This window comes from Xyrauchen texanus, chromosome 23 (genome assembly GCF_025860055.1).
Source record: "Xyrauchen texanus isolate HMW12.3.18 chromosome 23, RBS_HiC_50CHRs, whole genome shotgun sequence".
NCBI classification, from domain to species: Eukaryota; Metazoa; Chordata; class Actinopteri; order Cypriniformes; family Catostomidae; genus Xyrauchen; species Xyrauchen texanus.
The window spans coordinates 16,759,339-16,776,737 of NC_068298.1; the positions used below are offsets into that span (position 1 = coordinate 16,759,339).

The 17,399-nt window shown below is 37.5% G+C and overlaps 1 protein-coding gene across 1 annotated transcript in view; it reads right to left on the reverse strand.

The window, feature by feature from the left end:
• Positions 1 to 17,399, reverse strand: part of LOC127617232 (glypican-3-like) — a 193,456-nt gene that overhangs the window by 11,600 nt on the left and 164,457 nt on the right. The window contains exon 7 of the mRNA XM_052089171.1: positions 10,963 to 11,167. Within this exon, the coding sequence (XP_051945131.1) occupies positions 10,963 to 11,167 (205 nt within the window). The remainder of the gene's footprint in view (positions 1 to 10,962; positions 11,168 to 17,399) is intronic.

Sequence of the window (17,399 nt, forward strand, 5' to 3'; positions counted from 1 at the left end):
TTATAAGGGAGGGTCTAAGTATTTTCCATGCACGGCTTGCATTGAATTTTTTAATATATACTGTACATTAACAAGAAAACAGACTTAACAGCTCTTTCTGTGCTGTCTAGCTTACAGATGACCCACAGTAAGACTTTTAGACTTTGTGGTGTCTGACAGACATGACGCAGGAAAATGCCTGGAATCAATTTAGGACGTCAAAAGCTCCTGTTAATGTAAATAGAACTCTTACACAAATAAACACTTTTTTGGAAACTCTCAGGCACAGAAATCTAATGGACAGAGGAAATAGTGTTTTCATGTTAAATATGATTTGTATCAGTTATAATTTGTCCTAACACAGTTGCTGAGCTTTCTTAACTATTCTTCAATGTTTTGTGTGAAATCACCCTTGTTAGTCTTTGAAAGTTTTTTATAAGTCTTATGCAACCTACCACATAAAACAATATTTGGTGAGAAGGCATAAACTCCCAGCGACCGAATTAAGTGTTTCAAAATAGAATTACTGCAGATGTAATCCATATAAAGAAGCTATCCATCTAGCTCCAGTGTGTATGAAGTCAATGATTTTTAAGAATAATTTTTTGTGTGTGTGTGTTTGTGTTTGTGTGTGGTTAACATGGAATTTTTTTTAGTTTACAAACTTGTAATTACAAGGGTATTATGCTATAAATGTGGTTTATGAGGACATTTATAGTGTCTCCATAATTTAAATCGCTTAAACATATTAAACAATGTTTTTATTTAAAATATAAAAATGCAGAATTTTTTTTGTGTGGGTTAGGTTTAGGGGTAGAGTTAGGGGATAGAATCTATAGTGTGCACAGTATAAAAATCATTATGTATATGGAGAGTCCTCATAAGGATGCCCGCACCAACGTGTGTGTGTGTGCGTATGGTTATCTGTATGAGTGTGTATGGAGGAGTGTGTGTGGGGGGACTGTAGTTTATATTCTGAGGAAGAAATGAAAAACGAGTAGAATGAGCCAGATCCATTGGGCTGTTTCTCATGGAAAACTTCCTCTCTCCGTGATCAGGTATATTTGTAGATGTGATGGTGCCATTGCTTCTTTTATAAGAATAAAAAAAATAAACCATCTGCATCTCATTCTGTGTTCAGGGTTAGATAAGCAGTAATCTTTATCTAACTCTACAGTAAATAAATAGACATAATAAACTAGTGGGCAGATTTATTTTACTTATGGAGATGAATAAAATAATAAAAATAAATAAAATAAAATAACTTGGATATTAAAGATCTACTTTAATTGTACTGAGAGACATCCTTAAACCACACATTTCAAGATATATTTAATGCAAAAAAATGAGTTATGAGAGAATGATAAGAGAAACATAACAAGGCCTACTGGTATACAGTAGGTTCTAAATCTGAATATTGATAATTGTTGTCCATGAGAATTAGCCATGAGCTGTTTAGATGGAGTTGTATGTGCAGTATAGCATGTCACACCACAGAACTTGATAGTTTATAACTTCATATAAACCAACTGAAGCATTAAATGGATAGTTCACCCCAAAATTTGTATTCTTTCATAATTTTCTCACCGTCATGCCATCCAAGATGTGTATGACTTTCTTTTTCTGCAGAACATAAACAAAGATTTTTAGAAGAATATCTCATCTTTGTAAGTCCATACAACACAAGTAAATGGTGGCCAGAACTTTGAAGCTCCAAAAAGCACATAAAAGTAATCCATGCAACTCCAGTGGATTAATTAATGTCTTCTGAAATGATCCAGTTGGTTTTGGGTGAAAACATATAACTCCCTTTTCACTTTACATCTTGCCATTGCAATCTCTATGCACCATCATGATTTCAAGCTTGATTACACTTCCTGGTGCTTGCGCAGAGTGCTAGGTGGCGCTATAGGAAGTGTAATCGAGCTTAAAATAGGAGACTGCTGTCAAGATGTTCAGTGAAAAAGTTACATTTTGGTCTGTTCTCACCCAAATCTGATTGGGTTGCATCAGAAGACATTGATTAAACCACTGGAGTTGTATGGATTACTTTTATTATGCCTTTATGTCATATTTGGACCGTCAAAGTTCTGGCCACCATTCATTGCATTGTATGGACCTACAGGGCTGAGATATACTTCTAAAAATCTTCATTTGTATTCAGGAGAAGAAAGAAAGTCATACACATGAGAGAATTTTCATTTTTGGATGAACTAATCCTTTAAGGAAACAAGGTTGACCATTATTTCTACACATATTTTCATTGGTCCCAAAGTCTGAGTTATACCAATGACTTAGTATCATTGATGACAGAATGGAGATCAGCAAATAAAAGAAATAGGACAATAATATTACCATTTCTCCATCCGGAAACATTCTTGCTCTTATTACTTGGGTTTTTTCTTTTTATCTGTTTTACTCTGTGTAGAGGAAAGCTAAAGATAACAAAAAAACTGAATGTTTTTTCCATATTAATTTCCAGGAGTGTTTCAGGTTAATTTCCACATTATACTGAGCAGACATCTGTGTTGTCTATAGCTCCATGAACCTGGGCCACTTCAGCCAAACATCTGCCGTTCCAACAGCAATGAATATGCCCTTACATACACAAACATGGACATGCATTCTCATACCTTCACACAAACTACCATACAACATGATCACACACACACACACACACACACACACACACACACACACACACACACACACACACACACACACACACACAAACACACACTTCCTCACGTAAACACGCAAGTTTACATACACAGATAGATACCGCATGCTACTATTACACTAGGCAGGCTGGCCTCATATGCAGCTTGTTTATGCCAGTGCTGTGATGTTCTGTAATGGAAAATGTGTGCTTTGCTCCTCACCTATCAGGTGCGAGGGTCAGAGGTGCCACATGGAGCTTGTTAGCATTCCTACCTCAACATCAAAGGAAGGATACAACCATTTGTGCTCCAAGAGGAATGTGTGTTATGTGTGCTTATGTGGAATAACACGAGGATGAGTAAAAGAGGACAGAATTTTTATTTTTGGCTACATTATCACTTTAAGGGTGTTTGTATCCGGTTTGAGTGTGCGTGATACGAACTTGAGTTTGATTCCGGTTGCATGCAAACACGCAAATTATACCACATCAAAAGCGGTTCACTTCTGCAAGTTAGGATAGATTGCTTTCACACCAACTGCAAACCATACTGGGGCCGGATTCACAAAATTATAATAAAAAATGTAATTCTCCTATTTTGTACTTTTTTCAAAAACTACATTTTCTTATTTTCTAACTTAAGAAAAAATTTAAGAATATTTTCTATCCCTATTTTTTTCTTTCTTATAATTTCAAGAATAAAGCCATAGTATCACAAGAATAAAGTATAAATGTTCTGAGAATAATCTCATAACCTGAATATTATGAGAATAAAGTTATTAAGTTTCAAGAATAAAGTATTAGGATTATGTGAATAAAATAGTATATTACGTGAATAAAGTAGAAGTATACAGTATATATTAAAAAAATCACATTATCACATTGATAGAATGGACACAGAGCTAACTGCTTCATTATTGCAAAAAATGGATGTGGATGATTTAGTAAATCATACTTTAGAATAGCAATAAAGAATTCCTTGGTCTTTTGGTGCATCAGCACAGAGTTATTATTAGTATCCGGACACTGCAGCAGTTATGTAAGAATCTGAATTTATTCAGAGGAACAAACCAGACAGACATTTACGCAGTCATGCTCGGCGTGGGTGATGCTTGGTCTGCTTTTTTGTTGTTTTTTGCTCTCAAAACAACAGTATAACTGTGGGGATGTTACCACATACAATGTCTTGAAATGGGGCTAAATAATTCACAGCAGTTCCAGGTTTTTTTTCACTTCAGTTTGATTGTAAGCCTATATCTTTTGCCTTCCTTGACAGGGGCCCACAGATTGAAAACTTCTGTACTACCTCATTCATAAACAGAGAGATCGCAAAAAATTCCCACAAATTCATACATTTTTTTCAAAAGAAGAATTGTGTGAATTCAGCCCATGAAGTTAACTTGAACCTTTTCAAGTGACTTGGGTGCAATTCACTGGTGAGCACCTACTGTAAGTTCAGAAAACTGCTTTCACACCAACCAAATTAACGGAACTCTGACGTCAAACATATTCAAGTTTGCACCAAAAGCTCTGGAGTTAAAGCACCCTAAGTAATTGTGTCTTTCAATTTCCCATTTTTCCACATCCTACTCTTTTAGCCATATCCAGTCCATCCCTCTTAGTCTCTCCATATCTTAAATAAATTTGTAGCAGACCTGAGAGTCAGGTCCTGCCCATTCTCTCACAGCAAGCTGCATGTTTCACATTACAGGCATATTTCCACATTGTATTTTGCTAACCCTTACCTACTGATAAAGGGCAAAAGAGCTTCAAAGAAAAAATGCTTCTCAGCACTTACAGTGACCGAATGTCTGCTGAGCACTGGAAAATAACAAGAGCTCCTTTGACAGGGCCCATGCTGAGCGGTGAAGTGGTCAGGGCCTTGGAGACCAGCGCACTCCGATCGGCCTTCTCAGAAATCCCCCCACCACAGGGGTCAGGCCCTTTATTGATAGCTACATTTATCAACTCCTCCTGGGTTCCCTCCTTGATAAAATGAGAAAAGAACCAAGGGGAAAGTGGAATAGAACGAAAGCAGTAAAACAATCACAATAGACAGAGGCAGAATGAGATAGCGAGTGTGTTTTCTTCAGAAGTCATCATACTTATGCCCTGTTCCCTTCAAAGAGTTAACCATCCACTGTAAGAGCTTTGGAGGTCTAAAAGGTGTGGGACTCAAAAACAATGGTCACTGTCATTTTATTGGAAATTCAGGTTGAAGTGATCTTAGAGCATGATTAACATGATTGTTCTCCCTTCGAAGTGCCCTCCATAGGCATAATTTATGCTGTTTGGAACATATGGACTTTGTTTTAGACTATGTGGATGTACAAAATGGGGGTGGATCGTTCAGGGTCTGGATGAGGATGACTTTAAAAAGATGATAACCAGTGACAGAAAGGGGTGGAAACTCATAAAGGGCCAAAAAGATAAAGGAGAAGAATTAAAGCCAGTGATGACAGCTGGGCATGAGGTTAATGGGTTGATTATTGTCCCAACTAAAAGTGAAGGCAATGAAAGTGCAGGTCTATGAATTTATCTATCTCTCACACACACATTTATTTTCATTTCTATTCTTGCAACACAATTGTAAATTGGTTTTCTTTGAAGTAACCTGAGTAACCTGTAAATTCCAGGGTATTTTTTTAATATCATTGTATATGAATATAGTCATTATACAGAACTTTTTTAAATTAATTATTATTCACTATTATTGGTAACACTATAATGACATTTCATTCATTCATGCAATTTAACTACATTAGTGAAGAATAACTAAGAACAACAATACTTTTTTTAGCACTTATTAATCTTGGTTAATGTTAAAGGTGCACTAAGTAATGTTTTCCTCCTTAAAAATCTTTACTACTCAAGAAATGAACAGTAATTTGAAACATGTGTATAAACAATAGCCACTCACTTTTTGTAAACCAAATACATTTATAAAAGCTGTTTTGAGTCTTCTAATAAGGGGTCTGCCATTTTAGGACCACATGACAAGCCGAGTATTATTTGTTTAATCTCTGTATCTGCCCTATTATTGGACACTTTGACTTCATATCCACCTGGTACTAAGATGCATTTTTGGTGATGGGATCACATGTGGTCAGTGCTAAACACAGGTCTAAATGGGGTCTAAAACGTTTTGTGATCAGATCACAAAAACCCACATAAGAATGTGGTCAAAAACGCATGTGATTCGTATTTGAGATGTAGATGCTAATCTGTCTTGGCAGAAGTGAAGAACTTCCCCTCACCTGTCAATCAACCGCTGTGCTAAAACAAGAGTTTCTCTGAAACAAGAGTTAAACTCTGCCGGTTACAAGCAGCTTTAAAAGGAAATAACCATCCGATCAGAAAATTAACAAACACAAGCACGTAAACTTCACAGATCTTCTTCAGTGTGTCTGAAATCAACACGAAGGGTCACTTATGAGAAGAATGAACATCTGAAGCTCAGGTTAATACAGGTAAACCACTAAAATAACGGACAATTGTGCTCAAAATAACGCTTTTGTGCTTAGATCAAATTTCAGCTGCATCTGGGTGAGATAGCGCACCTTTTTTTTTGTTTTTTTTTTGCACTGTCTTTGTCTTTTCTGACTTTATATAGTTATATAAATATATACTATTTAACATTTATTAAAACTATTAATTAGAGTACCATGGAATATAACACCATGGTATTACCATCTGATACAATCACTGTACCATGATATGACCATAGTACTTTCTTGTAAGAGATCAACATTGGCCAAAAGTTTAGAATAATGTACAGATTTTGTGTTTCAAATGGAAAATTGGTACTTTAATTCACCAAAGTGGCATTCAACTGATCACAGGACATTACTGATGTATTAAACAGCACAATCACTATTTGAAAATGTTTATGTTTGGTCAAATCTAGACAGGCCTCATTTCCAGCAGTCATCACTTCAACACATTATCCTTGAGTAATCATGCTAAATTGCTGATTTGGTACTAGAAAATCACTTGCCATTATATCAAACACAACTGAAAGGTATTTGGTTTGTTAAATGAAGCTTAAGTCTTAATGAAGTCTTTGTGTTTGTTTATGATTGCCAAAGTATGCAATAGACTGGCATGTCTTAAGGTCAAAATTAGGTAAAAAATGGCAAAAAAAAGAAACAGCTTTCTCTAGAAACTCATCAGTCAATCATTGTTTTAAGGAATGAAGGCTATACAATGTGTGGAATCTTCAGTTTTTTGGCAATTTCAAGCAAAGTTGAACACTACAGTTTTCAAAGACAAAGGACAACTGGCTCTAACAATGACAGAAAGAGATGTGGAAGGCCAGATGTGCAACTAAACAAGAGAATAAGTACAGCAGAGTCTGTAGTTTGAGAAATAGATGCCATGTCCTCAGCTGACAGCTTCATTGAATTCTACCTGCTCAACACCAGTTTAATGTACAACTATAAAGAGAAGACTCAGGGGTTCAGGCCTTATGGGAAGAATTGCACAGAAAAATCCACTTTTGGAACAGAAAAACAAAAAGAAAATGTTAACGTGAGCAAAGAAACACAGACATTGGACAAATAATTGGAAAAAAGTGTTATGGATCATAACCCCATTGAGCTTTTGTGGGATCAACTAGACTGCAAGGTGTGTGAGAAGTGCTATGACAAGTGCTACAGGAAGTTTGGGGTGAAATGTCAACTGAGTATCTAGAGAAACTGACAGCTAGAATGCCAAGAATCTGCAAAGCTGTCATTGCTGCACGTGGAGGATTTTGTTTTATGAGAAGTAGTTTAAGAAGTACTGAACATTTCTTTTCAAATTGTAATAGTAATTTTTCATGTTATTAATGTCCTGACTATTCATTATGATCAGTTGAATGTCACTTTGGTGAATAAAAGTACCAATTTCTTTCCATAAGAGCAAAATCTGTACATTATTCCAAACTTTTGGCCACCAGTGTACATGAATAGAAAACAATCAAGCTCATGGCCAACATTTCCCAATAATGTCATGGAAGTGTCCATATGGCTTCTGATAAGATTTGTGCACTAAATGTAGATTGCTTGACTAGGAAAATATTTCAGATTGATTTGTAGAAGTGAACAAAGGGTTTGCAGAAAAGTTATTGTAGGAATGTGGATATAAATGTAACTATATAAACCCTTTCTCATAAAGCATAATTTCATTGCACACATCATTTTAGCAGCAGCACATGTGTGTAAGTGATAATAGCACATTTGATTAGCACTAGACTGCATTGCTGGTCACATTACCTTTTCTAAACTGGGGAGTTGACTTTAAAGTGAGTGTAGTGGGGCAGATGACACAACCCCAATGCTGGTTGTGTGTATCTGGGGGTTTGAGCACAGGACACACACAGCCTGTGTCCTGATATAGCTCTGCTGGTCTGGAATGCTCTGCAGAATGCACGGATTGGAATGGGGTTGGGGGGCAGCCCTGGAGTTCTGCAAGCCTGGAATCTCTATCCAGGGCGAATTCAGATTTATCAATCAATCTGGATTATTAAGAACATCCCCATTATTACTGACCAGCTGACAGCTTTGATTTAAGGGGGTCTAGGCCCAAGCTGTTCTCTGTCTGCACCTTGTTGTTGTTCTGCCCGTCACATTTCCCAGGCCCCTGTGCTGTGCCGCAGTGCTCTCTCTTCCATAAAGCTTTGAGAAACCAGATCTACATCGTCCATCTCAGCACGTCAAGCACAGACAGGCCTTCCATTAGTGAATCTGCCTGTGGATGACCTTCTGCATTCTGACCTCTTGACCTCTTCCTGAATGACCAAACCGGGATGAAAAGACAGGGGGGCCAAGCCATGTTTTACAGGGTCATCAGCAGCTTTCTGCCTATCTGCTGTTATCTGTGTACCTGTTTCATCAGAAGTTCAACAGGTCTCCACTAGACCAATATTTTGGAGAGGCTTATATTTGTCCATTTTGAGATTAACAACATCATTCGATAGCCATGTGCAGTTGGCCAATCAACAGACGTTATTGTCCTAAAACTGAGGACAAGGTCCTAATTCAACAACAGCTTTATTAGCATAATCTGATTAATTAAAATAATTGAAATAAAATTAAAAGAAGAAAAGAAAATCTGTCATAATTTACTCACCCTCTTGTCATTCCAAAACCATATGACACAAATGGAAATTTTTTAATGAATATTCCAATTAGTCTTTTTTAATACAGTGGCAGTTAATAAGCTTAAAACAGGACGTAAAAAGAATCCTAAAAGTAATCATATGGCTTCTGCGCCTTGTTCACAGTTCTCCAAAAATGAAAATTCTCTCATCATTTCCTCACACTCATGCCATCCCAGATGTGTATACATTTCTTTCTTCTGCTGAACACAAAGATTTTTAGAAGAATATTTCAGCTCTGTAGGTCTTCACATTGCAAGTGAATGGGTATCAAAAAAATGTAAGCTCCAAAAGTTTATGGATTATTTTCTGCTGCCTTTATATGCTTTTGGAGCTTCAAATTGGTTCCTATTCACTTGCAATGTGAGGACATACAAAGCTGACATTTTCTTCTAAAAATCTTCATTTGTGTTCTGCAGAAGAAAGTCATACACATCTTGGATGACATGAGGGAGAATTTTCATTTTTGGGTGAACTATTCCTTTAAAGCAAGAAATAGTGTTGATTAGCCCTAAAAACAATGCAGGTTCTTGAGTGAACAAACTTGCTCTTTCTTGCACTCATGAACATGCAATGAACATCAAGATTTTCACTGAAAAATGACTTTTGTCATTTTTTAAATCTATTGTCTTCAGAAGAGATTATAATGCAATAGTTGCATGGACAACTTTTATTATGTTTTTTGCTACCTTTTCTAAGCTTTAAAGTAAGTCCCATCAACTGCCATTGTATTGAAAATACAGACCAGAATATCCATAAAATTCTTTCCTTTCTCGTTACACATAATAAAGAAAGGTTAGGAACGATGACTAATTTATGACAGAATTTTCATTATTGGGTGAAAATGTTCTGTTTTATTACAATCAAATATATATATATATATATATATATATATATATATATATATATATATATATATAAAACATAAAAAATATGTATAATCTATAGAAAAACTAATATCAGTCTACTACTTGTCACTAAAACACACAGAACATCCTAACACACATAAACAGAGAAAGAGGAGAGGAGAGGGAGAGGCAACACACTGATATAAAATTCCAGGACAGGAAAGATATATCGCCAACTGTTCGTCCCAGCGAACGAAACACATTCTCTTCATACTTAATAATTAAAGCAGTAAATCCGCTCAGAGAGGGAAGGAGGACGTGAACATAAACACCATCGCCACAGAGTTCAGAGAGCATTCAAACCTCACTGCTAGATACTAAATGAAACAAGATGTTTTATCACCATTTAACTGCCACATTGTGAGTGTATGTGCTTGATCCAGTACTCCCACATGTGCTTTACATGTTGGATTCGTGGCCTAAACTTGGGCCTCTGGCAGTGCTACTCAGAAAGCCCAAATCTCTGCCACAACAACATGACCAGGACGACAACTCCCTCTGTTGTGTTTGCTCAGCTGGTCCGGCTTTGTCAGTCAGTATCATACTCCTTGTTCTTGCCCTTCTACTGTTATTCTTCGCCTCTGTTTAGTTTCTTTGCACTAACATGGTTTGATAGTTCTTTTGTGCTTTGTTTTGTATCAAAGGGAACATCCTCCATGTTCCCTGTTTGTTCCCTCAGACAATAAGAGGGTCAAGCAGTCACTGATAACAGACAGCTTACCTGTAACCTGTGAAGTTAGGAGAGCTTCAACATAGATTCAATGAAAGTTACAGCAGAAAGAATAACAGATACAGTGAGGTCTAAACGTCCAAAATGTAATAAAATGTAATATCTATTAATCTAATTTAATACAAATATTTTCATTACTAATTATATTATCAGTGGAAGCTGAACTGAAAAATTTACATCCAAATTTCTTTGTATTTGGTATGTCCCCATTTTGCTTTAATGACAGCATGACATTTTGCACAAGGAGGAGTTTGCACAAAAACCGATAATGCATGTTATGCTAGCATGATTTGAGAATGAAAAGTATCGTGTATGCCTCAGTAGAAGCAAGGAAATGTGAATGGTCAATGTCGTGCATTTGCTTATTTGTTTAGTGACCTAGAATGTTTGTTTTTTTACTGATATTTCTATAACATTAAGTGTTTGTTTGACATTTTTCAAAATCCTAAAATTTTGTTTATTTCCAGGTATTAGATTTTGAGTCCCAGAACTTCAAAGTGGTATCAGACATTTAGAGCACACTGTATCAAAAGGCTTCGTCACTGACCTGCAAAGATGCGCAGACGTTTGCGTCTCGGGGGCGGCCCAAGTCCAGAAACGCCAGTGCACTCATCTTCATCATCACAATCTCCACTCTCCAAACCCTCCTCATCCTCGTCTCCCTGGCCCTGTCTGGCTGGATCTCTTCTTGCGGTGCCCCCTCCTGGTCGAGCCCTCCATCGCTTCTCAGGCAACGTCACCATCCGCAAAAGCTATATAGAAAGAACAAAGTATTTATTATGAACTGTATTGGGTCAAGTCTTTGTGATACTTCATAATGTAGAATAGAATATTACACCCTAATGATTATAGGCATTGCATATAGGTTTTCGTTAAGTGTATTATGTGTTATGCTATTGCTCTAGGCATGTATACTGATATCAGTCATAACATGCTACCTTTGTGGATTCATAGTGCTCAGAACCCAATCACACTGAGCCCAATCACACTGAGCCTTTGTGGATTCATAGTGCTCAGAACCCAATCACACATAAGCTGTCAAACAAAATCATAGTGAAATTAATGCGTTATTGTTATAAAATCCAAATATTTCATTTAACTGCAATTTCAACATATTGAATAAAATGGCCATGCTTATGGTACAGATTACTGCCTTAAATATCCGAAATGTAACCGAAGAAAAAAAAAAGAAATACATTGCATATTGCTGATTAAAAGAGGTAAGCTGCTCTGCATTTCATGTTTTTGTGATCCTACTTTGTAACTAAAAGAGGTCTAAATACTTACAAGTGGTATGTGCTAGACTTCACATTAAGAATAGGCTTTGAGCTTAAAAACGTTAGCTTTATAATATCTCATTAATTCACAACAGAGGATTTCAAAAGGATTTCTTTTTGATGATGCACTAGAATGGAGTTGTTCCTTACATCGACCACTGTTGTGCTTTGCCAAACTGTAATTGCTGAAAATTCCATCATCCCCTCCTTCCTCTGGTTTTCCTTTAATCTTTCTACTCTGTCTCTCTCTCTCTCTTATTGATTTCATTACGATGTGTGGACTCAAGCATGTACTTGTTTTTTGTTGTTGTTGTTTTTGTCTACATGAGAAAATTTAGATCAGATGGGTCTGGCTATGGATGACTTCGCTCCGAAAAGAATCCGAGGGCAACAGCTTCTGACCAGCGCACAGCTCACAAAAAACTAGAGAAGGATAATTATTACATGATACCACTTAGAAGATAAACAGACCTTTCTAAACATACAAACCCTCCCCATCAGTGAATTCAAAGTCAGCACATTCTCAGGAGGTCAGCGGGGAAAGTCATACAACATGTTCCACCAGATCTCCACACAGGCCTCCATTCAGGCCTGGACACGGGAAGCACAGATCGCCTCTGTTTGAAGTCCGCAGGGCCAGTTATAGCAGCGACAGAGAAACTGATTCATTTATGCAGTTTGCCTACCGGCAATGACACCAAAAATCATAAAACTGACAAAAGTAGCCTGATAACTGTGTGAAAATGAGCTTCAAATAGCGTAACCTGGATAAACCATATGCCCTGGATGGACAGAAACTTGTGCTGTTAATGAAATTGCAAGAAAAACAAATGTGCCTCTTTTCCCTGTGTGGCATTTCGGTGTGGAATGGGCCTTTAATGCACTCAGCTCTCTTGTTTCAACAGCATGTTTTGGAGAGCTGCATGAGTTTAAGCCCTAAGCACATTTACTGAGGGCTCTGAATTCCTTCCTGAAGACTGTTGCCCAGTAACGTCGTGAGACGGGCTGTCCCCACAAACATTTAAACTTTGAAAGAAAACAGTCGTAAAGAGAGAGAGAGAGAGAGAAGCAGTTGTGGGTATTTTAAAACAAACCTTAAAAAAAGATAGATGGAGAAATGAGTAAAGAGAAAAGCCTAAAGACAACTGTTTGGCTCACTGTTTGGCATGGGGTATATGAAGAAATGGGCGAATGGATGGAGCTGTGCCACGTTCCCCCACACACAAGCACTCACACATGCATTGGCCAGCTGAGGTAGCACATGATGCTTTGGTTAGGCTACACAGAGAAAATTTCATGCTGTTGCCACTAAGTCACAGTAAAGGAAAAGGACAACTTAATCATGCTATAAATGAACAGCATACTCTATACATACACTCTAAAACCGTTTCAAACCATAAATGAAACAGTGGCGATTGCTTTAAGACTACATGGGAAGCAAGCCTTCCCCTAAAATTTAACAAGAAATACAGCAATTGTGTGTTTAATATACTACACTTTGTCATCTCTTTTAAATATTTTGCCGAATAAAAGTGTAAAATATCACACATCACTATCGCGCTGTTTGTTCAATCCGCTTTTTCTACATGAATATGCCTGTAGAATTCAATACGCTTGTGCTTCAATGGGAGTCTATGACAGATAGCTGTATCATTCAAATCCATGGCTCAAAAGACCAATGTTGATTGAACAAGAGGCTCTAAGCATGTAATTTTGGGTCCCGCCCAGACTCTGTGCTTCTCTGGAAGTCTATAGGAGCTAAATTTGTGCCATTCGCATTGGACCTTGCATCTTGAACATTGAGCTTACAATCAATGTATTTTTGTTCCACCTGGAAGCCTGGCTTCTCTATATGATGAATGGACATATTCTCAAATGGATGGAACTTCACAACAAATGGCCAATAATGGAAACAGGAATGTACATGCCTGACAGCGTATGAAATGAGTTGATTCAAACATTTTGCTGCAAAAACTAGCTTAGTTTATTATTTTTGTCAAAAGAATATTCCAGGTACAATAAAAGTTAGGCTCAATCAATGGCATTTGTGGCATTATGTTTATTGCAACAAAAATACATTTGACGCTCCTTTTCTTCAAGCAAAAATCTGGGTTACACTGAGGCACTAACAATAGAAGTGAATGGGGTTTCAAAAGTATAGCCACAAGATGAAAAAAAATGTGTTAAAATGGTTTTAGTGTTATCCAATCGCTTACTAACCTTTTCTGTGAGACGTTATTTACAATTTTACAACTTAGTTACCATGACGACATAATGATTCAAACACTAAAACCCTAAAATGACCTCGACTGATCAAACTGTAAAGTTGTAAAAAGTAGGTTGACTTTTCTTTAGTTAAATCGTTCTCTAATGAGCAAAATGCGAAACACCTCCCCCAGTGGCCAAAGCGGTAAGTATAGTTGGTTGTATGGGCACGTGTGTGTTCCATTTCCAGGTGACATGTCCATGGAGGGATGCCAAAAGCGAGTTGTAAATAGTGCTGTTTTCAGAAGTACAGGCTGTGAGGAATGCATATTTTATAAACTGATCTGCCTACATCAAACCCCAAATCTAACCATTAGTGGAGTCCATACAAACATGATTACTTCCTGGTTTCAACACAGGATCGAACCCAGGTCTCCTAAGCTGCTGACGTGACACACTTCCAGTCACGCTACAGAGGGAGGTAATATATCAGCATAATGTGACCGATCCTTGGGTACTGGCACTCTCTGAAACAGCATGCCAACTTCCTGTGTGATCAGGTTGAACGACCATTAAAAACAAAGATTTAAACAACTTTACAGCTCAAATAATAGGATGTAAAAGCAAATAATTGGCATTTCTGCCTTTAAACCCTCCAAAAATTGGCCCCCATCACTTCCATTGTAAGTGCATCACTGTAAGTATGAAAAGGAGGAAAGAGTTAAAATAGTTTCCACAAAGTATTTTATGCCACAAATACTATCAATTGAGCTTAACTTGTATTAAACCCTGAATCTTTTTTTAAGAAATTAGTAGTAGTGTGAGCAAGTTTTGGGAGCAACATTGCAGATGCCAAACAATAGATCCAGTGCATCACCAGCCGCCACTAACTTGAAAGCAGCGCATATTTATGTTGCTCCCTGTATAAACAAGTAACAGTATTCATTCTGTGCACATAAGCAGTGCTGTGCGACAAAGCAGGAGTGTGGCAGAAGCATATGTTCAGGTAGTGTTTCAGCACTGAGCATATTTTTGCTGAACTCAAACTACATTGAAAATTTCCTATAAAACAGCAATTTCTATTCAGTAAGACTGACTGAATCCATATGATTGAAGCAGTTTTATTCTGTACTCTGGTGTTTGGAGTCATACTGTGTAGTTAAATTACTGTTACATCTAGTCCATCATCTTGTGTAAATAATTTTATGAGGATCAAGTTTTTTAATAATTCTCAATTGCCAATACCCGATAACAATTTTATAATTTATAGCAGTTATTAAAAGAAATAATCAATGTATTGACTCAACTTTATTGTGCAGCAGAAATGCTGTCAGAGAGAAGTGCAATGTAGGCCTGCTGTTGCAGTAACACTGCTGCTTTGCTTACCCACTGCTGCTTTGCTTACCCACTGCTTGTGCGTGCGGTGTGAAACAGGCCTGATGCATACTGGAGAGCCTCGATGAAGCATAGAGGAAACAAATAAAAGAAAATTGCTTGAGAAAATCAAGAACATGCCTCATATTTGAGGAATAGCCTCCTCCTTTTTCTTTCTTTGCTCCAGAGGCTTTGGGAACAGAGAGCTCATGGAATGAAGCAGAGCTGAACGCAAAAAATGCAATTAGTGTCTGTTCAGCCATGCGATCCCTGCTTTCCTTAACAGCACAAAATGCAAAGGAAAACTCAGCTCAGAATCTCCACACAAAAGGCCAACATATGTGAAACTGCTCAGTGCAGACCAGTCACGAGAGAGAGAGACACAGCGACCACAAACCTGTCATTGCGTCCCACACCAGGCCTGCACCCTGCTCAGGGTCAGCGGTCGAAGCAATATTGTAATGCCACATGGCAGCTTACCGTTTTAAAGCAATGGATCATGTTCCAACTGAAGAGAGGAATCAGAGATGGGTTTTGGGGAATTATGCGACCATGACAAACAATGATTAGCCCACTCAAAACACAGCAATTGCAAACTAGATTTTTACAAAAGTTGGTATGATGCAAGGGTGTTGTGGGTAATTGTTGTTGTCAGGGAAACAATGTGTGTGTTACTTTCTCCTTGTTTTCACCATTCTGCTAATGATTTGGTAGAAGCTTCAGGAGCAAAACATTTGCACCTCTCTCCAAGGATGGATTAAGAACTGAAAGGCCCATGGGCTGGTACACCGTGGAGGCCCCCATGACGTGTCACGTGACTACGTTCACATTTATGTGCTACAGGACCCTTGCCAGATTTGGTTGGATTTTTCAAACTGACAGAAGAAAAATTTGGAGCAATGTTTTACACAGCCAGTTATACTATATGCACTTTTTAATTACAAACCAATATCATGCATTATTAATAAGGATGTGCATGGTATTCAAATACCAAAATCACTATTTGTTTATTCTGCATGTGTTTAAAGGTCTTCAACCCGACGGTACTTGACAAACCGACAGATTTTGGGCCAGGTTCAGGTCAGTTTATCGAGTAGGCTATAGGGCAAGTTACGGCTGTTCACATGTGGGTCAAGGCCATGTAAAAACACACTGGATGGACGTCTTTGATCATTGTGCCAGAACTCACTAGTTTAAAAGAACTTTAATATATATATATAACCGCATCACAAGACACCTGTGTTCTGTTTTAAATTAGTTGTGCAGGACCGTTGCATTTTTTAAATACACTGTTAAAAATCATTTCAATACTGTATTTATTAATGCATCTCGAGACACCTGTGTTCTTTTTCATCATTTGTTGTGCTGCATCAAGCTTTTTCAGCGAGGCTGTTAAAATGCTGAATTGTTTAAAAATTAAAGCATACCAAATAAGTCCTATAATCTGTAGCATTCACTGTCTCATGGAAAATGAACCTACCCTGGCAGAATTAAGTCTACAAGTCTACGTAGCTTCCGCAGAATAAGAGGAAGTCCAAATATGGTCATGACAAGTGGAATCACTAAACCATACTATTTAATTGTATACCTGTTACACATGGCAATAAACGTTCTTTATTCCCGAGTCCCGACTCCTGACAAATTAAAATAGGTAAACTCGCGATTAACTAAATATTACAAAATATTACAGTTAGTGTGTTAAATATTAAATGCATGCAGGACTTAAACATTTTGAATTCATCTCCGCTGTTGCATGAATGCTGTTGCACAAATGCTGTCGATTATATGAATTTATATACAGCTTTGTACACAGTCAGGGTTAACTGCAGCTTATCTTTGTGTTTGAAAGTGTTTTGTAAAGCAGATGCTGTTCTCTGTAGTCCTTCAAATAAACATGAGGCAACTTCCCTGAGCAGATTCCCTGAGCGCACACTCGAGTGCCTGTGCTTGCGCTGCTGTCGTCCAGCACGCATTTGGCCGAACAAATAGTATTTCACATAATGCTGACATTCAATTAGATTTATAATAGGTATCTCAAAATAAATAAATTATTGATTTAGAGCTCGGGGCCCTTTGGATTTAGAGGCCCCATGGCAACGGCCCACTTGGTCCAGTGGTTAATCTGTCC